The sequence below is a fragment of the Helobdella robusta genome, assembly GCF_000326865.2.
Source record: "Helobdella robusta unplaced genomic scaffold HELROscaffold_16, whole genome shotgun sequence".
Lineage (NCBI taxonomy): Eukaryota > Metazoa > Annelida > Clitellata > Rhynchobdellida > Glossiphoniidae > Helobdella > Helobdella robusta.
Window position 1 is genome coordinate 2,648,470 of NW_008703893.1, and position 20,399 is coordinate 2,668,868.

The 20,399-nt window shown below is 32.3% G+C and overlaps 2 protein-coding genes across 2 annotated transcripts; both read left to right on the forward strand.

The window, feature by feature from the left end:
* Positions 1 to 592: 592 nt before the first annotated feature.
* Positions 593 to 3,436, forward strand: HELRODRAFT_169815 (hypothetical protein; the record flags this gene model as incomplete). The annotated part of the gene is made up of 9 exons (XM_009015626.1): positions 593 to 619; positions 761 to 868; positions 1,268 to 1,567; positions 1,778 to 1,896; positions 2,147 to 2,223; positions 2,472 to 2,476; positions 2,624 to 2,779; positions 2,940 to 3,134; positions 3,377 to 3,436. 9 exons carry the CDS (start codon positions 593 to 595, stop codon positions 3,434 to 3,436), a joined length of 1,047 nt encoding a protein of 348 aa, XP_009013874.1.
* Positions 3,437 to 13,472: 10,036 nt separating this feature from the next.
* Positions 13,473 to 20,157, forward strand: HELRODRAFT_190880 (hypothetical protein; the record flags this gene model as incomplete). The annotated part of the gene is made up of 9 exons (XM_009015627.1): positions 13,473 to 15,155; positions 15,605 to 15,899; positions 17,166 to 17,237; positions 17,764 to 17,845; positions 18,169 to 18,286; positions 18,672 to 18,909; positions 19,168 to 19,274; positions 19,572 to 19,868; positions 20,047 to 20,157. 9 exons carry the CDS (start codon positions 13,473 to 13,475, stop codon positions 20,155 to 20,157), a joined length of 3,003 nt encoding a protein of 1,000 aa, XP_009013875.1.
* Positions 20,158 to 20,399: the final 242 nt, after the last annotated feature.

Below are 20,399 nucleotides of genomic sequence, written 5' to 3' on the forward strand. Positions count from 1 at the left end.
TCAGGTATTTGCTCGTGAGTATGCGTCATATGTTCAGGTAGGAACGATATGTCAGATGAACAGAACACACAGACACCCTACTTTAGCGTTGATCATTTTCATAAGGACATTCATTCTTTCGTTCGTTCAAACGCTCATTGACGTCATTCAAGCTTCACTCACTCGTTCATTGTATGTATGGTTATTAATAGTTCATTCCTTTTTTTCTGCAATCATTCGTTCACTTACTCAGTTAATGATATCAGTTATTAATCTATTGATTCATACTATCATTAATTCGTTTACTCAATCAATCATTGATACGTCATCCATCAAATAACTCATTCTAGTTTATCTTTTATTATTATAATTAATCTTTGGTGCTGTCAAAACGTGACGTCAGAGTTATATTATTTTTCTGTTATTGTTTATTTCACGTTTTAAAACGGTTTTACAATTGAATTTCAAATATCATATCTCAGTTACACTTTGGTCTTGTAAACATTTTATAGATAAAAAATATAATAATAATTAATAACAACAACAATAATAATAATAATCATAATAATAATAATAAATAAATAAATATAAAAACTATAATAATAAGCAAGATATGGAAAAAACTGATGACTCTGGCACGGTGATTAACATATATATAATACTAAATAGTAAAAACCTCCAACAATAATAAATACTAAAACTACTGCTTAAAATAGAAGTCGATTTATTGATTTTTTTTATTATAAAATAAATTACACGAACCAAATAATTTTTCGAATAGGTGGTTGTAGAGATTGTCGTAAAAAGTGTTAACATAATACAGAAGCATTACAGAGATGATATCGTGAAGGCCGAAGTGATCATTCAGGCGAAGTGGAAAGAAAAAAGTGTTAGTATGAAACAATGCCACTACTACTACTACTGCCACTACTACTACTGCTGCTGCTGCTACTACTACTATTATACTACTACTATTACTACCAATACCACTACTACTATTACTACTACCACCACTACTACTACCACCAATACCACTATTATTACTACTACTAATATACTACTACTACTAATACTACTAATACTACGGCTACTACTACTACTACTACAACTACTACTAATACTAATACTACTACTACTGCTGCAGCTACTACTACTACTATTACTTCTTGCTACTATCACTACTACTACTACTAATAATAATAATAAAAATAATGGTAATAATAATAATAATAATGGTAATAATAATAATAATATACTTTTAATACTTCTTCTAAATAAAATATTCAAGAGTTTACAGAGTGGCGAGCCCAATTGGAATCCACACGTTCAGATTTTAAATTCATTTGGACGGGTCTGGGTAGCAAGTATGGGTACCTCTAAAAGGGATGTTAAATACATGGCTATTAATGATATTAATAATGATGATAATAATAATAATAATGATAACAATGATTATGATAGTTTCAATGATAGTGATAATAATGATAATGATAATAATTCTGGTGAGAGATACATTTACGAAAGGAAAAAGTTTCGCGGTAACTTCGCCCAGAAAACTAACTGGAGTAAATTTCCATTTGACAGTCAGGTTTTAAAATGTTTTTTCTACTATTTATTTTTTGTTATTTTTGTATTTATTTCTTGCTATTTAGTTTATTTCCTCGATAGTTATCCGCAATAAAAACTTTGCTCTTCAACCTCGTCGATGAAAAAACCAATTTAAAATTTTGCGAAAAATTTCATCACGTAGCAAATACACAGCACATACACATGCATACACCTTTTTTTTCACAATTAGGTAATAGTGTTTTCTTTTGGGGCTTACGAAAAATCTTTGCCAGTGTACATGAAGGTCAAGGATAATGTGATCCACTTCTCTAGAGCCATAACTAGCTCTCTGGAATCAAATGAATACAGGTAATAATCTGAGTTTGTTAGTAAGAATAATGTTTGTAAATTTTTGTAATTTAGTAAAATGCTGGCTCAATGGTTACAAGTGATTCAAGTGAATTTGAATTAGGACAAATACTCTTAAAAAATTTGCCAGTAGATCAGTTGTTTAATGAATTAGTAGAGTGATCTAAGTGAATTAGTGAAAATACTGTTCAAATAATTTAAAATTATTTCCAAAATACATGAAAATTATTTCGAAATCAATCTGGGGTAGGATCGGAAATATGAAGTACCACAGCATCACAACCTGGAGAAAGCAGCAGATAGATCTGAGCATGGTCATCTTCAGACGTTCGACTATCTATCTAAGCTACTTCATTTACGATGTTCGTATTATGATTCACAATTCATTCACAACTCACAATTCATTCACAACTCACAATTCATTCACGACTCACAATTCATTCACAACTCACAATTCATTCACAATTCGCAATTCATTTAAAATTCACTATTCATTCACAACTCACAATTCATTCATAACTCACAATTCATTTGCAATTCATAATTCAACAACAACAACATACACACACACACAGTGCAGGTATTTCTTTACATTCGAACCTTTTCTTTGCAACAACAGAGCCAAACGCCTTAACCATTAAACCAACTAGCTGTCAATTTATTTGTTAAGTATTTATTTATAAAATCAAATTAATCTTCTTAAAAAGAAAACCAAATTACACGGCAGTTTACGATATGCTGTTTTTCGATGATGCCCTACGCGATGCACAGCTCATACAGTGACTATAGACTGCTTACTGAACATTTACTGGTTATGTTGCAGTTCGTGGCCGAAATTAAGTACAAGTCAATCAGACCTAGAGGGCTTGGGTTCAGTATTTTGGTGAGGAGTTGCTTGATTGGTTGATTGGTTGATTGATTGACTGATTGATTGGTTTATTAAATAATAGGTTAGCTGATTGATTGAATAATTCATTGAATGATTGATTGATTTATAAAATATTGATTCAACCAACCAACCAACCAACCAACCAACCAACCAGGACAAATACCATACATTTACATGGATATTCATCTTCTTCAATCTGATTGTCTGCAACACCATACTGCTAAACCTCAATGAAGTTGACGTTTCGTTCTTAAACTGGTTCTTCAAGAATGATTTTTTGATCGCAGCAACAATCATGGCGATTTTCATTTCGTGTAATTTGTGTTTTCTTGTTTTTGTCATTTATTCGGTAAGTGAAGTTGTTCGTTCGTTTGTTTGTTCGTTCGTTCGTCCGTCCGTTCGCTTGTTTGTTTTTGATGTTTTTTGTTTGCACTTATCACTAATAATTTTTCTATTTTTTTACAAACGATTCCAAATTATAATTGAAAACAACAATTCATAATTTGTTATTAAATTTGTTAAATTTGTTATTTATTGTTATTGTTTTTAAATCTCTCTCATTTCGTAACAATTTTTTTCATCATCATCTAGATCGGCATGCTAGCATCGAACAAAGACCAAGATTTAGAAAGCTACTTGAAGACGAAATAACGATTACTTCTCTACTACTGCTGTAGTAACTACTGTTACTACTACTGCTACTACTACTACTACTACTACTACAACTATGACTACTTCTACTAATAAAATTTATACCTGACATTCGATATACAATTAAATTTGTCGATTAAACATTTTCAAACGTAGATAGAGATTTCAATATATTGATATTGCTTTTCTTCAAGTTTTTGGTCCATGTTTTATAATTTAGGTTTCTTTTGTTTAAGTTTTTTATGGTTTATGTTTACGTTTTCTTGTTTATGTTTGCTTGTATATATTTTTTGTATATCTGTATATTTTTTATGTTTTTTTTTCCATAAGAAATCTTTATAAAATTCGTAACATTTAATGTGATCCGTAAGTATGTAAACACAGCAAAATGTGTGTGTGTGTGTTTGTTTGTTTTACTGTGTATGTATGTGTGTTTGGTTTGACGTGTGTGGGTGTATGTGTGTTAGGTTATGTCTGTGTTTGTGTAAGTGTTTGGTTTGGTTATGTCTGTGTGTGTGAGAGAGAGAGAAAGAGAGAGAGAGGAGAGACAAAGAGAAACAGAGGGGAGAGAGAATGTGTATGGTTTGGTGCGTGCGTGTCTATTCGATACGCGTGTGTGTCTATTCATATTAGACAAATAATTTAAACAATTTTCTAACAAATAGGAAAAAAATTTATAATTTTTCATAAATTCTCTCCGTCCATCCCGTTGAAAATATTCGCCCTCCATGTCTGCCAGAACATGCATTTACAAATCATGGACAACCTGGAGCTGAATTGACGACGACAACAACCACCAAAAAAACGGTAGTAATAGCGGTAGCAGCAATTTTAAAGTAGTTGTAGCAGTAGTAGTAGTAGTTGTAGCAGTAGTAGTAGTAGTAGTAGTAGTAGTAGTAGTAGTAGTAGTAGCATAGTAGTAGTAGTGGTAGTAGTAGTAGTATAGTAGTAGTAGTAGTATAGTAGTAGTAGTATAGTAGTAGTAGTAGTAACATAGTAGTAGTAGTAGTGGTAGTAGTAGTGGTAGTAGTAGTAGTAGTAGTAGTAGTAGTAATAGTAGTAGTAGTCTCACTACATAGTTATTGTAATAGTAGTAAAGAGGTAATGGTAACTTTATTACTAATCAAACGTTACTAAATTATTATATACAAGTTACTAATAGGCTGAGGTAGTTTTAATTGGAGAAGTATAATTACTGAAATGTAGTATGCCACAATGTATTTTGAATGCCATAGAAGAAATGGTGGATGAGTAATTTTTTACTACTACTGCTATTACTACTGTTCACCGTTGGTAGTTTGTTTGTCATTGTGTAGCGCTTAACTCCAACTGTAAATGACACAGTACTGGCAGGCATATAGCGAAAATAGAGAGTTTTTTTTCTTGTTCTTTGGTGTTTTAATTTAATTTTCTTTGTCCATATATTTTGTTGTGTTTCTTTTCTTTGATCTGTTTCAATGCAAATGAATACAAATTTATGTATTTTTAGACGCATTAGTCATCCATTCATTAGTTTGGTCATGAATTTTTCAATCATTCGATCATTCATTTGTTAGTTTGTTCGTCCGTTCCATCTACACATCCATTTATTTATTCATTCACTCACCCCCTCACTCCTTCATTCATTCACTCACTCCTTCCTTCAATATTTCATTTATTCATCCATTCATCCATTCACTCATCCATTCATCCATTTAAAAAACCCTTCAGCATTGATTTCATCAGTGTCCTTTTTTGAATCGTCTTGTTAATGTTGCTATTGTTATCATTGTTGTTGTTAATGATATTAAAATTATTATTATTGCTGCTGCTGTTGTTGTTGTTGTTGTTGTTTCCTCGTCATTATCATTGCTGTTCGTATTAATGTTGTCGTTTCGTTGTTACATTCATTGACGTCATCGTTGTCGTCACTGTAGAGGTTAATTTAATCTCTATTTGTTGTTGGTTTGTTAGGGTTTCATTGTTGTTGTTGTTGTTGTTGTTTGCTACTCTAGTTGTTGTTATCTGAAATGTAAAATTAAAAGCATATTTTGAAAGCTTTTATAAAAATTACAATAACGTGCAAACATTATACAACATGCATACATTCATACAGTTAACTTGAAACATACATACATGCTTGCATACACACATACATACATACACACAAACAAAAATACAAAAAAAAACAAACAAACCAACACACATACATACAGACAAACTAACTAACTAAACTTAGCAGAAAGTTGAAGCATTTTATGAAGCTGGTCGGATGATCATTTTCAAGTGCCCGATGTAAGCAAAGTTGAGTTGAGAATGCATGCATGTGTGTACGAACGCATGTATGTATATATGTATGTATGTATGCATTTATGTATGTATGTATGTATGTGTGTGTGTGTGTATGTATGTATTTATGCATATTATATACAGAAACTGATTAGTTAAAAACACGTATGCTTCCAAAAGCTTTATCAATAATTAACCCTGTTATTACAATTTGACAGAATGAAAAAATGTTTAATTGCTTTACGAGTTAAAAAGTTAATTGCTTTCTTATTATAAAGTAACAAAATTTCATCAATATTAAAATCCTATTCAATATAATTGATTATTTGTGTGTGAATGTGTGTGTGTGCGCGCTTGTGTGTGCATGTGTGTGTGTGTGTCTGTGTGTCTGTGTACTACAAAAATACCAAGAGCAATAAAACATGCAAAGTATCACATACGGAGTCCAACACAACTTTATTTCAATGACTCTTAGAATCTTATGTGTGTGCTCGCGCGCGTGTTTGCGTGTGTGTGTTTGTGTGTGCGTGTGTGTGCGTGCGTGCATATACCCAAATACAAATAAATATATACCGCTTGTGCGGTACTCGCTATAAAAATTAAATTATTATCGAATGGTGAAAACAAGATAAGGAACCAATGACTCTGTGTAAATCACATTTTGTTATCAATCTATTATATAATAATAATAATAATAACAACAACAATAATAATAATAACAATAATGAAAACAGCATAGACAAAAATCAATAGGAAGAGTAAAAATAAATTAATTGAATTCACATATATGTATGGCCGAAACAAAGTACGGAATATAACGTAACACAGTACGTGTGTAACTGTGCGTGTGTGTTTTTGTGTAACTTTGTGTGCGTGTTTGTGTTTGTGTGTGTTTGTATTTGTGGGAGTGTCAGTGTATGCGTGTGGTTCAAGTATATGGGAATATTGACACATTTAGAATTGCACACAACTTGAAGTGTATGCAATAAAATACGCTTACATAGGCAGGTATTTTTACACACGTACACACCTGACAAACACACACGTACATACACATATACACATCCACACATCCACACATATATACACACGCCCACACGCACACACACACACACACACACAAGCATGCATATTTTATAAGATTGAATTTCACATATATATAATTACTTATTTACTCTTTAAAAGATATTCAGTATAGTAAATACAAACACACACATACACTCACATATGCACACGAATTCACACAACATACACACATAAATGTGATCAAATAGTCATAGTCACACTAACACACAAACATATGCCATGTTATTTTACCGCAATTCTTCGTGTCAATTTTTTTGATATAATTTCCTACTTCTCATTCAATTGTTCATGCTAACAACCAAACACACAACAACACACACACATATATACACACATACACATAATCTAAAACACACACTTATACAACAAAACATATACACACATATATGCACAAACACACACCCAAATAAAGCGAAACACAGATAGATTGTTTATATAATATATATCATATGAAAACACAATTAAACAAAAAGACACAGTAAAATTTAGACAAACATATATACAGACAGATAGATTGATAGATCGACAGACAAATAAACATACAGACAAACATACAAACAGACACACACAGACATGATCAAACAAACTCACTTGAAAACACAAAAAAAGGAATATATTTGCTTAAACATTACTGTGCAATACAACATAATAAAGACATATGTAAACGCATAATAATTGTAAAATAATAATAACAAACAACAATAATAATAATAACTATAATTATAATTATATAGGACATCCATTTGTTTATGAGCTCTTAATCTTGAAGTTGAATAAACATTTAAACGTATTTTAATTATTTTTGATAACTGCGATGTTCATTATTGTCATCCGTGTTTTTATTTATCATTATTATTATTATTATTATTATTATTAAGGGAGACACACACACACACACCACACACACACACATATATATATATATACATATATATATATATATGTATATATATATATGCCTATATATAGTATATAGGCATCCATTATTAAACGCTTGGAGGCAAATCAAAGATATTAAAAATCAAGAGGAAGTACTTAACACGAGTTTTCTATTACCAAAGAAAATTAATAACACAAAAAAATTATTTTTCTATGTTCGGGTATCTGTGTGTGTCTGAGTGTGTTTGTGTGTGCATGCATGTATGTGTGTATGTATGCGTGGTGGAACAATTACTTTTTTGAATAATTATTATAAGACGATCAGTTTCAAAGACATACAATACAAATGTTAAATACTAATAATCGTAATAAATAATGAAAAAAAATGAAAAAAAAAATAATAAACATCTAACTCAACTCACTTCAAAGAACAATTTAATCAATTTTTTCACCGTTGACTTAAAGTTCGCTATAAGCAACCATCAAAATAACGTAACGTAATATCGGGGTTCAATATACCTGTACTGATAGGCTGCTGTATTACATATGTGCCTGTTTATGTTTGTGTTTGTGTGCGTGTATGTGTTTGTGTGCGTGTTTGTTTGTGTCTGTGTACGTGTTTGTGTCTGTGTACGTGTTTGTTTGTGTGTGTCTGTGTACGCGTAGGTAACTCTTTAGTTAATTTAAAAATGACTCAATTAGATCAGTTGAATTAAATGAATTATTAACAATACGATACGTTATAATATTGAACTATTAATAATTATAAAATATAAAAAATTTCACACACAAAACAAACCATTTTGGAGAAAACTTAGACGGTAGAAAAACATTTTAACGGAAGAAAGCTGATTATTGCTACATGATCAGGCCAATAAAACGAATATTTATCTAACTCAATCCCACTCATTCATCTAATACACACACTTCACACACACACACACACAAACATATACACACACACATACAGACCTCCGACATATATATACAGGCACTTACCTATACTAGCTTAGAAAAATTTGAAGTGTTACTTGCTCTCTCAGTTCGAATCCACAGCCTAACCTCTTTCTTATTTATAAGAGTCCCTATTGAAAAAATTTACTTGTTTGATATATGCATGCTCTATCTCTCTCTCTCTCTCTCTCTCTCTCTATCTCTCTCTCTCTCTCTCTATATATATATATATATATATATATATATGTTGGTAATAGACCATAATTTTTACAATATTCTATAAATTCTACCGAATGTTTGGCGTTAATATGTTTGTAGTTCGTTTTTTCGATTTTTCTCACCAGTTTTTTGGTGAACGTTTATTTTATTAAAATTCAAAATAAACTTATATACAATATATATATATATATATATATATATATATATATATATATATATATATATATATATATATATATATATATATATATATATATATGTATGTATATGTATAGGGTTTGATTGGCCTGTGACGATGAATTAACATATTGGGCTTTCATGTATAAACACGTTTCATCATCATCATCGTCATCATCATCGTCGTCGTCATCTTCCCAAGCATAATCAACATCACTTTATTTTATTTAATAGCAACATCATCAACATCATTATCCCATCAGCGTCATCATTGAAATATGAGTACATCATGAACATGAACATACAGAGTATTATAGACCAACGTACAGACAAAGGCACACAAACATACGCATACATGCACAAAAACGCGCATACACACGCACATACATACACACACACATACATACACACATCAGTAGTTTTCGTGTTAATAAATTTATTCCAGAGATTAGTTACAGCTTATTTATGCTATTGAATTACACACAATCGTATTAGATCATTCTCATAAAATTATACACACGCGCACACACACACACACCACATACACACATTCATAGATACACACGCATGCATAAATACACACACCACACACACATACAGGTATACATACAACAAGGGAAAGCTAATTGATAACAAATTTGATTTCCATTAAATATTGTGTATAACAATAACAACATTAATACAATTACTACTACTACTACTACTACAACTACACACTACTACTACTACTACTATTACTACTACTACTACAATTACTACTAATACTACTACTTTTTTACAACTACTACTACTATTACCACTAATAATAGTAATAATAATAACTTTTTATTAAACTAATCAATTTTATCAATGCTATTGTTGATTTATTGCCAAATTTTTTTTTCATCATCATCGTCATCATCACTACGGCCATCATCAGCATCCTCATCCTCCTCCTCCTCATCATCATCATCATCATCTCCATAAACAACATCACCGTCATCATCAATGATGCGTTTTTCTATTATAGCTGTAATATTAATGCCTATAATATATTATTATTATTATTGTTATTATTATTAATGACGTCATTATAATCAATGAGAGACAATCAGTCGATTGGTATATACATATTCGATAGAATGACGTAATTCATTTAAAATGCCATTTCCTCGCTTGTGAACGGCTGGTCTCAACTTTCGTTTGGGATGAGGGGAAAGAAGTGAACGATTGAACGAATTAATAAAAAATGAGTAAATGAAAGAATGAATGAATGGATGAATGAGTAGGCAGACAAACAAGCAAGCTAATAAACTGAAAGTTACCAACAAAAAAACAAACGGACGAATGAATGAATGAATAAATAAATAAATAGATAAATTAACGAACAAACGAACGATTGAGTGAATGAATGAATGAATAAATGAATGGATGAATGAATGAATGAATGAATGAATGAATGAATGAATGAATGAATGAATGAATGAATGAATGAATGAATGAATGAATGAATGAATGAATGAATGAATGAATGAATGAATGAATGAATGAATGAATGAATGAATGAATGAATGAATGAATGAATGAATGAATGAATGAATGAATGAATGAATGAATGAATGAATGAATGAATGAATGAATGAATGAATGAATGAATGAATGAATGAATGAATGAATGAATGAATGAATGAACAAACAAGCAAACAAACAAACGAATGAACGATTGAAGAAACAAGTGGATGAGAGAGAGGGAGAGAGGTTTTAGAACTCCTACCTGTACAATGTCAACAACGTTATCTACCTGAATGCAGTTGTTGGTTGTTGTTGGTTGATTCACTGACTGATCGTCGAGGCTAATTTAGTTACGTAAGTTAAGCTGCTTACAAGATTGGATGGCTAAATTATCGTCTCAATATATCAGAGTCTCGACAAATTCGGTATATCGAAGTACCGAAAAACTCCATATAGCGAAATATGTCATTTATGATATTTCGAAACTTCGATGGATTCGTTTTGATAACAGTTGTAATGTAAATCACAAATTCATTTATCTTCATTATTGTTTAGGCTATAGTTTTATTTATTATTATTATTTAACAGTAGTAGTAGTAGTAGTAGCAACAGCAGCAGCAGTAGTTGTGGTAGTAGTTTTGTAGTAGCAGCATTAGTAGTAGTTGCAGCAGTAATAGTTTCGCAGTAGTATCAATTTCAAGTATCAACCTCTCTTAACTCTTGACATATCTTCAAAATATTTTGAAAGAGAAAGAGAGAGAGAGAGAAAAAGAGAAAAAGAGGGAGAGAGAGAGAGAAAGAAAGAGAGAGAGAGAGAGAAAGAAAGAAAGAAAGAGAAAGAAAGAGAATGGGAGAGAAATATATAAATAAATAATTGAATACTTGTATGTGTGACACATCCTTAAATATTGTTTCGAGATGCGTAGCCGGAGAGATATTGTACATTAAAAAGAATAGATATATATCTATTTAGATACATCAATAGATATATGCACGCACATGCATGCAATGAAATTTATAAACAGTGCCTATACACAACAATGGAGGTGAGCGAGAATTGAAAGTTAATCTCAGATTCCTCCAATATTATTTTCTCATTCCCGATCCACTCCCGATTTCCCCTTTACGACAACGTCTCTGAAAATTCCCATTCCTTATTTTTAAACTCATTCCCGCGTTTTCCCTTCCATTGTTTCCCATTTTTCCAACTTTCAAATTTTTTTTTCGAAAAAGCAAACTTACAAACACGTCTTCATTACCAAACAATTTAAAAATTCAAATGTTCTAAAAATAAGTCATAAAACATAAATAAAAAAAACTTTAATATTTAAATTATACATTTGGTCGAAATGGTGCAGTGCATTAATTAACAAACCTATAAATAGATATATAAATAAATTAGATTAAATTAATAAATTAGAAGTTTCAATTGTTTCAGGCACAGTCATTCGATGAATAAAAATAAGCATGAGCCAAACATGGAATTCAAGCAATTCCCGTTCCCATGCTCACCTCCACATAACAATAACAAATACTTATGAAGTTGTTAATAACATAGAGTAATAAACGACAAGTTACTATGACCGTTCTCCTCCAACCAAACTGACAAACTTGATTATGTTAGCGCCTCGAAGCGATCAAATGTTTATTTTATTTAGTTTTTCAAGTAAGGAGTTTTATTGCATACGATTCTTGCCATTATTTTATTTCTGATTTTAGCAATCTCTTCAATTTCCTTTTTCTTTTTCTCTCTCTTTCTGCCTGTCAGTCTCTTTAATGGTTTATCTCTTTCTTTCTCTGTATGTTTGTGTGTCTCTGTCAGTGTCTCTATATATCTCCATATATGTATTTGATGGCAAGTTGATTTTTGTAAACACAAATTATTTTGATTAAGAGTTTTTTCCTCATTAAGACGAAAACACTAATTATTTTTATCAAGTTTATCCCATTAAGACGAAATACTATCTATATAGATACAGCAACAACAACAAAAACAACAACAAAAACAACAACAATAACAATAGTAACGATGAAAATAATATTAATTATAATTATTTTAGTTATTATTATTGTTGTATTTTTTCAATTTTAAAAATGTCACATGTACCTTACACAACTAAATGTCATTCGTACAAAACAGAACCTATTACGTCTTACCCACAATTAATCTTCTATAATTGAGCAGATAAATATAATAATAATAATAATAATAATAATAATAATAATAATAATAATAATAATAATAACAATAATAACAATAACAATAACAATAATAATAATAATAATAATATTAATAATAATATCACCAACAACAAGACAAACGACAACAAAATTAATATTGATAGCAACCGAAATGGTAATGTTATTTTCAATAGACGTTCAATAAATTATGTTTAAATATATATATAGAGAGAGAGAGAGAAAGAAAGAATGAGAGAAAGGAGAGAGAGAGAGAAAAGGATATATATATATATATATATATATATATAATTATAATATAATTATAATATATAATTGCACATTTTAATAGATGAATAGTGCATTGTTGGGTTACATTGAATATTGCAATTTATGATCTTTTGCTATTTATTAATAGATTGTTAGGAAAATTATTATTTCGTTTGCTAAGTGGAGTTGTTTTTTTTTTCATTATTTACTCCATATATAAATTTAATTTTTCGTTCGATCATGACTGAAACTATTTTTTTGTGCGGACGCGATTGTCCTTTTTTAATTTATCGTGAAAATTTTGAAAACTTTCGATAAATATTTGAAGAAAGTTCATGTAAAATGTTGCTTGAATGAAATCAGGGAAGTAGGAAAATAACAAATAGACTAAACTGGCATTACGTTTTTCGAAGAAAAAATGTAAAAATTATTTTTTTTAAAACTGTTACCAAAAAATAAATTCAAAATCATCAGTACTAACAACCCAAGAACCACAGCGTAATCACAATCAACGATGAGTTTGTTAGTTGAAAATAGAAAATACTCCGACGACCGTGGATTTCGAAACGTCCATGTCCATAAAATCTCAGACGTCGTTCTCATCGAAGAGTCGTTAAACCGTCTAAACCTCGACGACGATTATACCGATACGGGCGCAAGCGATCTGAAGTTCGAAACCGATAAGGAACATGCGGAAAACCAGGAGAGGATCAATGATAATGTTATAGCAATTTATATTGAGAAACCTGACATTCAGCAGAGCAACAAAGCTACACAAAATGTGAAAAGAAAAGCTTCATGCAGGCGAGAGAGTAGTACCAGGGGTGAGTTTTCTCAAGAAAGTTTCGACGGGTCAGAGGTCAAAGGTGACGATTTGTTGGCCAGGGGTAAGGATAATAAGAAGAGTAATAAAAATTCAAACAAGCCATACGACAAAGTTGATGATGGTAAAGTTGAATTTCAAAATCAAGAAATTAGACCGCAACAGCAGCAACAACGTCTGCAACAACTTCAGCAGCGAGATTACCAACAACAACAGCAGCAGCAGTGGCAGCAGCCAATGCATCAGTACGAACAACAACATCATCAACAACAAAGCACGCAACATAAAAACAACAACAACTACTACTACTCTTCGTGCGTATACCAAACTCCAGTTACCGTAAATGATTACAACAAAACGGCAAACAACTTCACAGGAGGTTACGTGATAATAAACCCTACGGATCAGCAGTTGTTGACTGATTTCTGTCCCGACAACAACAACTACATTGATGCTAACAACAATTACATCAACGAAAACCTCAACAACATCAACAGCTTAACCAACAGCAGCAGTATCAAAATTGAAAACATAAATGGCAGCAACTATTACCAGCAGCTGAATGCAGCTTCGAGCTATGTGCAGCAACTGATGCAACCGCAACAACGACAGCCACAGCAGCAACAACCACGGCAACAAAATTATTGTCAACCGCCACAAAATTTACATTGTCAACAGCAACAACAACAACAACATTACTACCAACATCAAGATCAGCAGCCGCAACAACATGAGATACAACGCCGTCCATCTCAGTTCGATGTTATGAATTCATCTGACCAAGTTTTCTATTCAAACAGTACCATTGCACCGTCCAACAACAATGGAACCTGCATCAACAACAACATCATCAACAACAACAACAGCAGCAACACATTTCATCAAAGCAAACACGTATGCGACATTTATGATCCAAATACTGCAACAACACACAAGCATGTAACAGCACACAACAGTAACATTTACTTCGATTCACTGGGTGCTAACATTAATTGTGACATCAACAACAACTACATCAACAGCAACTACAACATCAACAACAATAACGGCTACTACATTAACGACAATATTAAAAATAGTGTTGATAACAATAACAATGGCAGAAACGTTCTTACTCACAACATCGACCACAGCAAAAACGCTAGCATCAACAAACCTAACACCACTAACAACAACAACAGCAACAATAACAACACATTAACAAAGCTACCACTAATTTCTCCACCATCACAATTTCAGCGCCCAGTCACAGCAGCCGCTAGCAAAACTTCATGCCAGTCTCTGCCATTTGAACGTTCACCATCTTCCGGATATGCCGGAAGCTGCAACGATGCCGAAAGCCAATCCCCGAAAAGTGAATTCGAAGAATTTTTAGTTAGTTTGGTTTGTTTTGTAGTTGAGGTGGTTCACTGAGATGGCGGTTTTAATACAAAGAAATTATCATTATCTCAGCTGGATATCTGGTGTTTAAGACGCTATGATTCATGCCCATTCAACTGCGCTGTGTTGATGTATTTGAGGAATGCGTTATAAGGAGATGCACCGTCACAAAGTGTACCGCACGCGAACATTTGTACAAACTTATGTCTGTATGTATGGATACTGCTCGATTATGTTTCTAATTTGTTTTCACTGGAAGTTGCTAAGTGGATGGAAAGCTATTTGATTGTTCTGCTGATTGATTATTGATTACTGATTGGCAGCTCGAGTGAATGATTGATTGATTAATTGATTTATTGATTGAAGAAATTTTTGTGCTTGTTTGACCAATCATTCATCATAAAAGTGTATGTACATTATAAAGCCTATAACACAAACTTAAGGTGAAATCTGAATTGATGCAAGAATTGGAGAAGGCGCTGCATAATGAGTGCAGTGATGACGAGGTACCTAGCGAAGTGTTGACCTGGAGTAATGAAAAGGATGACAATGACATCAACAACATCAACGTCAGCAACAATATGGCCGCCAACGATGACGTAATAGATTTAATTTGCAATGGAGTCGATGTTGATGGAGTTGTTGCTGATGTTGTTGGTACGGAATTTGAGAACTTTCCATACTTTCCAGTCCTTACTCACGAGGATACGACAAAGTTTTTCGATGATTTGGAAAAAAGTTGGTCGTTTGTATGGTTGCAGTCGTGGCTGATGGTGCTCTGCATGATGGTAGTGCTGTGTAAATTGCTGAATTTGTTCCTAATTGCGTGAGCTTTGCTTTGATATTTCGATTTTTGTTGTAATGTTTTTTTTTTGTTGTTGTTCAAGTTATTGATGTTTCGTGCAAATGACGTCATCGCCGTTGTCGCCACCACCATCACCGCCGATTACTTATATACCGCTTAACGTTTTCTCAAAACACGACTATACCTTTTTGATGGTTTGAAAATTTACGCGAAATTATTATTAGCGGCCCGTTGTAAGCTGTGCGTAGGCTGCAAGAGTTGTTAGCAGTAACAATTAACACTGATCCTCTAAGCGTTTTATTATATTTTTAGCACGCACACGCACGCACGCACACACACGCATACTATACAGACACACAGGCAAACAAGCAAACACACAAACAAATATACAGACATACACACGCACATACACGCACATACATACGCACATACACAAACAAACATACATACATGTATGCATACAAATAAATAGATACACATACATGAATACATAACATACATACACGCACATCAAGCTAACAGGAAATTGATTTCAACACAAAAAATAATAACAACAAAATAACAATAATTAAATAAACAACAAGAACAATAATAATAATAATTATGATAATTATATTAATATTAATAATAGCTGTGTAGCAATGATTAAGAGAATTGCTGTTCAGTTTAAACCCTGGCAGGTGATGCTAGGCATCCGATAAATATTACAATTATTATGATTATTAATATTATAATAATTATTATTATTGCTCTTATTATTATTATTATTATTATTATTATTATTATTATTATTATTATTATTATTATTATTATTGTAAAACATTCACCCAGTTACTCAACAAGTCGGATGTAATTGCTTATACAATATAAATCAAACTACTACTACTACTACTACTACTACTACTACTACTACTACTACTACTACTACTACTACTACTACTACTACAAGTTGAATGTAACATAATTGCTTATACAATATAAATCAAACTACTACTACTACTACTACTACTACTGCTGCTGCTGCTGCTGCTACTACTACTACTACTACGATGATGATGATGATGATGATGATGATGATGACGACGACAAACGATAATAATCATAATGACAATCATAATAAAAACTCCGAACAATTATGGAATAATTGAATCATAATCCATAATTAATCCATAATCATTCCTACCCTACCAACTTCTCAGAAGATAATGCCCAACACGTGAGGTATCTCGCCTACCTGAAGAACGACTGCAAGTACCTCAGCCCTATACCTGGTAAGTTAAGTCTCATAATTTCATAATGAATCATATTTAAATGAAAATTATGAATAATTACGTAATTACATTTTACTTTATTATAATATTGTCCTGGTTATGACATTAAACTGACCCTCACTGCCTTGTGAGTGATGTTGGATCATCAAAGGCTAGGCCCACCGCCTATAACTGTGGTTGCGTAAGAAAGGGCGTCCTGCGTAAAAATTAGCCAAATAAATTACTTATGATGACAGAAGTTTCATCATAGGTACCCAAACGGCAACCCCCGATATCGGGGAAAATGTCGTCTAAACGTGTGTTGTTGTTTATTATAATATTGATACTGCAACAACAACAACAACAACAACTACTACTACTACTACTACTACTACTACTACTACTACTACTCATAATAATAATAATATTAATAATAGTAATGATAATGATGATGATGACGACGATGTACTACTACTACTATTAATAATAATATTAATAATAATAATAATGATAATAATAATAATGATGATGATAATAATAATAAAAGCCGAAGAAAATTTAATATGGCATAGAAAACTGGCATCAATGACACTGAACGACATCATGAGATGTGATGGAGATGGAGACACGTCAGTTTCATTCATCCATTCATTCGTTCATACATTCATTCATTCATTCATTCATTCATTCATTCATTCATTCGTGCGTTCGTCTGTTCATCGTTTGTTCGTTCGTTCATTTATTCATTCACTTGTTCATTAACTCATTCAATCGTTATTCACTCATTCACTTAAAAATGCTGTCGCTATAAGTTTTTGTATCATTATCTCCGCCGTCATCATTAATATCATCATCGTCATCATCATCGTCGTCGTCGTCGTCATCATCATCATCATCGTCATAATCATCATCATCGTCGTCATCATCGTCATCATCACGACCACCCACATAGAACACTCATGCAGGCAGCTCTTAAATGTGAGTACGAATTCGTGAAACCGCTCATTGATAGGTACCTGAGAGAGGGCAAGCTCTCTGACCTCATCAACCGCAAGAACGTCTATGATAAGGTCAGAGTTCAAGTTGTTTCTATTGTTGTTTTTATTGTTGTCAATTGTTATTCTTCTTATTGTTTGTTGTTATTTTTATTGTTGTTATCGTTTGATTGATAATTTGCACTCGTTTCATCTATTTTATCGGGGATCGATCATACCAACTTTCTAGGCGTTATTATTATTATCATCATTCTATCATCACCTTAACATTCACCATCACGTTCATCATCATCATCATCATTACCATCATCATCATCATTATAACCACCACCACCATCATCATCATTACCATCATCATCATCATTACCATCATCATTATTATCATTATAACCACCACCATCATCGTCATCATCATCATCATTATCATTATAACCACCACCATCATCGTCGTCATCATCAGAGTGCCTTATTTTATGCCGTAGTCTCAAAAAAACCGGCTGTTACAAGCTTACTAATAAGCGTAGGGGCAGATACGAACATCACAGTGAAACTTTCCTCTTCCAACGTGTCCGGGTTCAAATACACGTCTCTCCTTGGATTTTGCATTGGAATGATTAACAAGGACGGGCTTGGTATTGGGACGTTGATTGAACTGTTGAGGGCACCTGACCTAAATGTTAATGTTTCTGATTCGGATGGTGAGTTATTATTATTATTATTTTATTGTTATTAATGTAGTTGGGTTGCATGTTTTGATGACGTTTTTCTATTTATTTATTTATTTATCTATCATTTGTTCGTTTATTTGTTTATTCCTTCAACTTTTGTTTGTCCGTTCATTCATTCAGTTTTTTATTTACGCTTCTATTTATATATCTATTCATTCCTTCATTCATTCATTCATTCGTTTGTTCGTTCGTTCGTTCGTTCGTTCATTCATTCATTCATTCATTTAGGCTGCACGCCGCTGCATATCGCCATCAACAAATTTGTCGAGAAGCCCGCCACATTCGCCGCAATAATTGAGCACCTCATCATGAGAGGCGCCGATATCAGCGCCCAGGTATGTATCGTCTGTCTTTGTAGTTTCATTTCTTTGTTTTTTATTTTCGATAAAATAATTATTTCGATTTTGAATAATTAAAATATTATAATTAGTTAATTAAAATAATATAATTAGTTTAATAACCAATTAACTAATTAATGACATCCTAATAAAAAATAACTATCGCAAAAAATGGTCTTATCAGAATCGTTTAACGCAATAAACAACAACAACAAACAACAACAATAACAGCAGCAGCCTACAACTACCCACATCTCAAAACAACCAAACAACTACCAACCAAAACTACAACAGAACACGAAAGACGAGAGGACGCCTCTCCACTATGCCCTCCTGACGGGGCACTACCACCTCCTCCTACATTTTCTCGCCTCCGTCAAAAAGTGCTACCGGCACGAATCTAAATCTAAAATAAGGAACATGCTGAACCCGTGCTACGGTTTCAACGCCTTGAAGACCGTCTACGAGTTGAATTTTTTAGATGTGGAGAGTAAGAATATGATGATAAAGTTATTGCTACTACACGGGTGCGAGTTGAACCAGAGAAGTCCTAATGTTGCCTTAAGAAAGGAGTTGATGAATAACCCCGAGGTAACTCTTGTTATAGTTGGTTGTTTGTTGTCTGGTTGGTTTGTTGGCTGGATGATCGGTTGGCTGGCTGGTTGGTTAGGTGTTGGTTGATTGGTTGGTTGGTCGGTTGGTCGGTTAGTTTGTTGGTTGGTTTTATAGTCTTCTGATATATTCAATTATTTTTCCCATGAACACACAGATCGCCGAGATCATCAAAAAAATGACTGCGAAGAAAAAATCATCCAACAACAACAACATCATCAACAACAACATCAGCAGCAGCAACATCAACAACAACAACAACAGTTAAAATCAAATTTTTATTATTCTTCATTTGTTTTATTATTTTTTTCTGTTATTATAGATGCTGTTATTTTTTTTTTGTTTATCTATTCAAAATTTTTTTCAAGCGGTAAAACCCACACACAACTCAATCAACATTTTGTTCTACTATACGTTAGCCGGTGATATGGGCGATATTAAAGTACATCTAAATAATAAATAATAAATAAAATAAATAATAATTATAACAATAAAAATAATAATAAAATT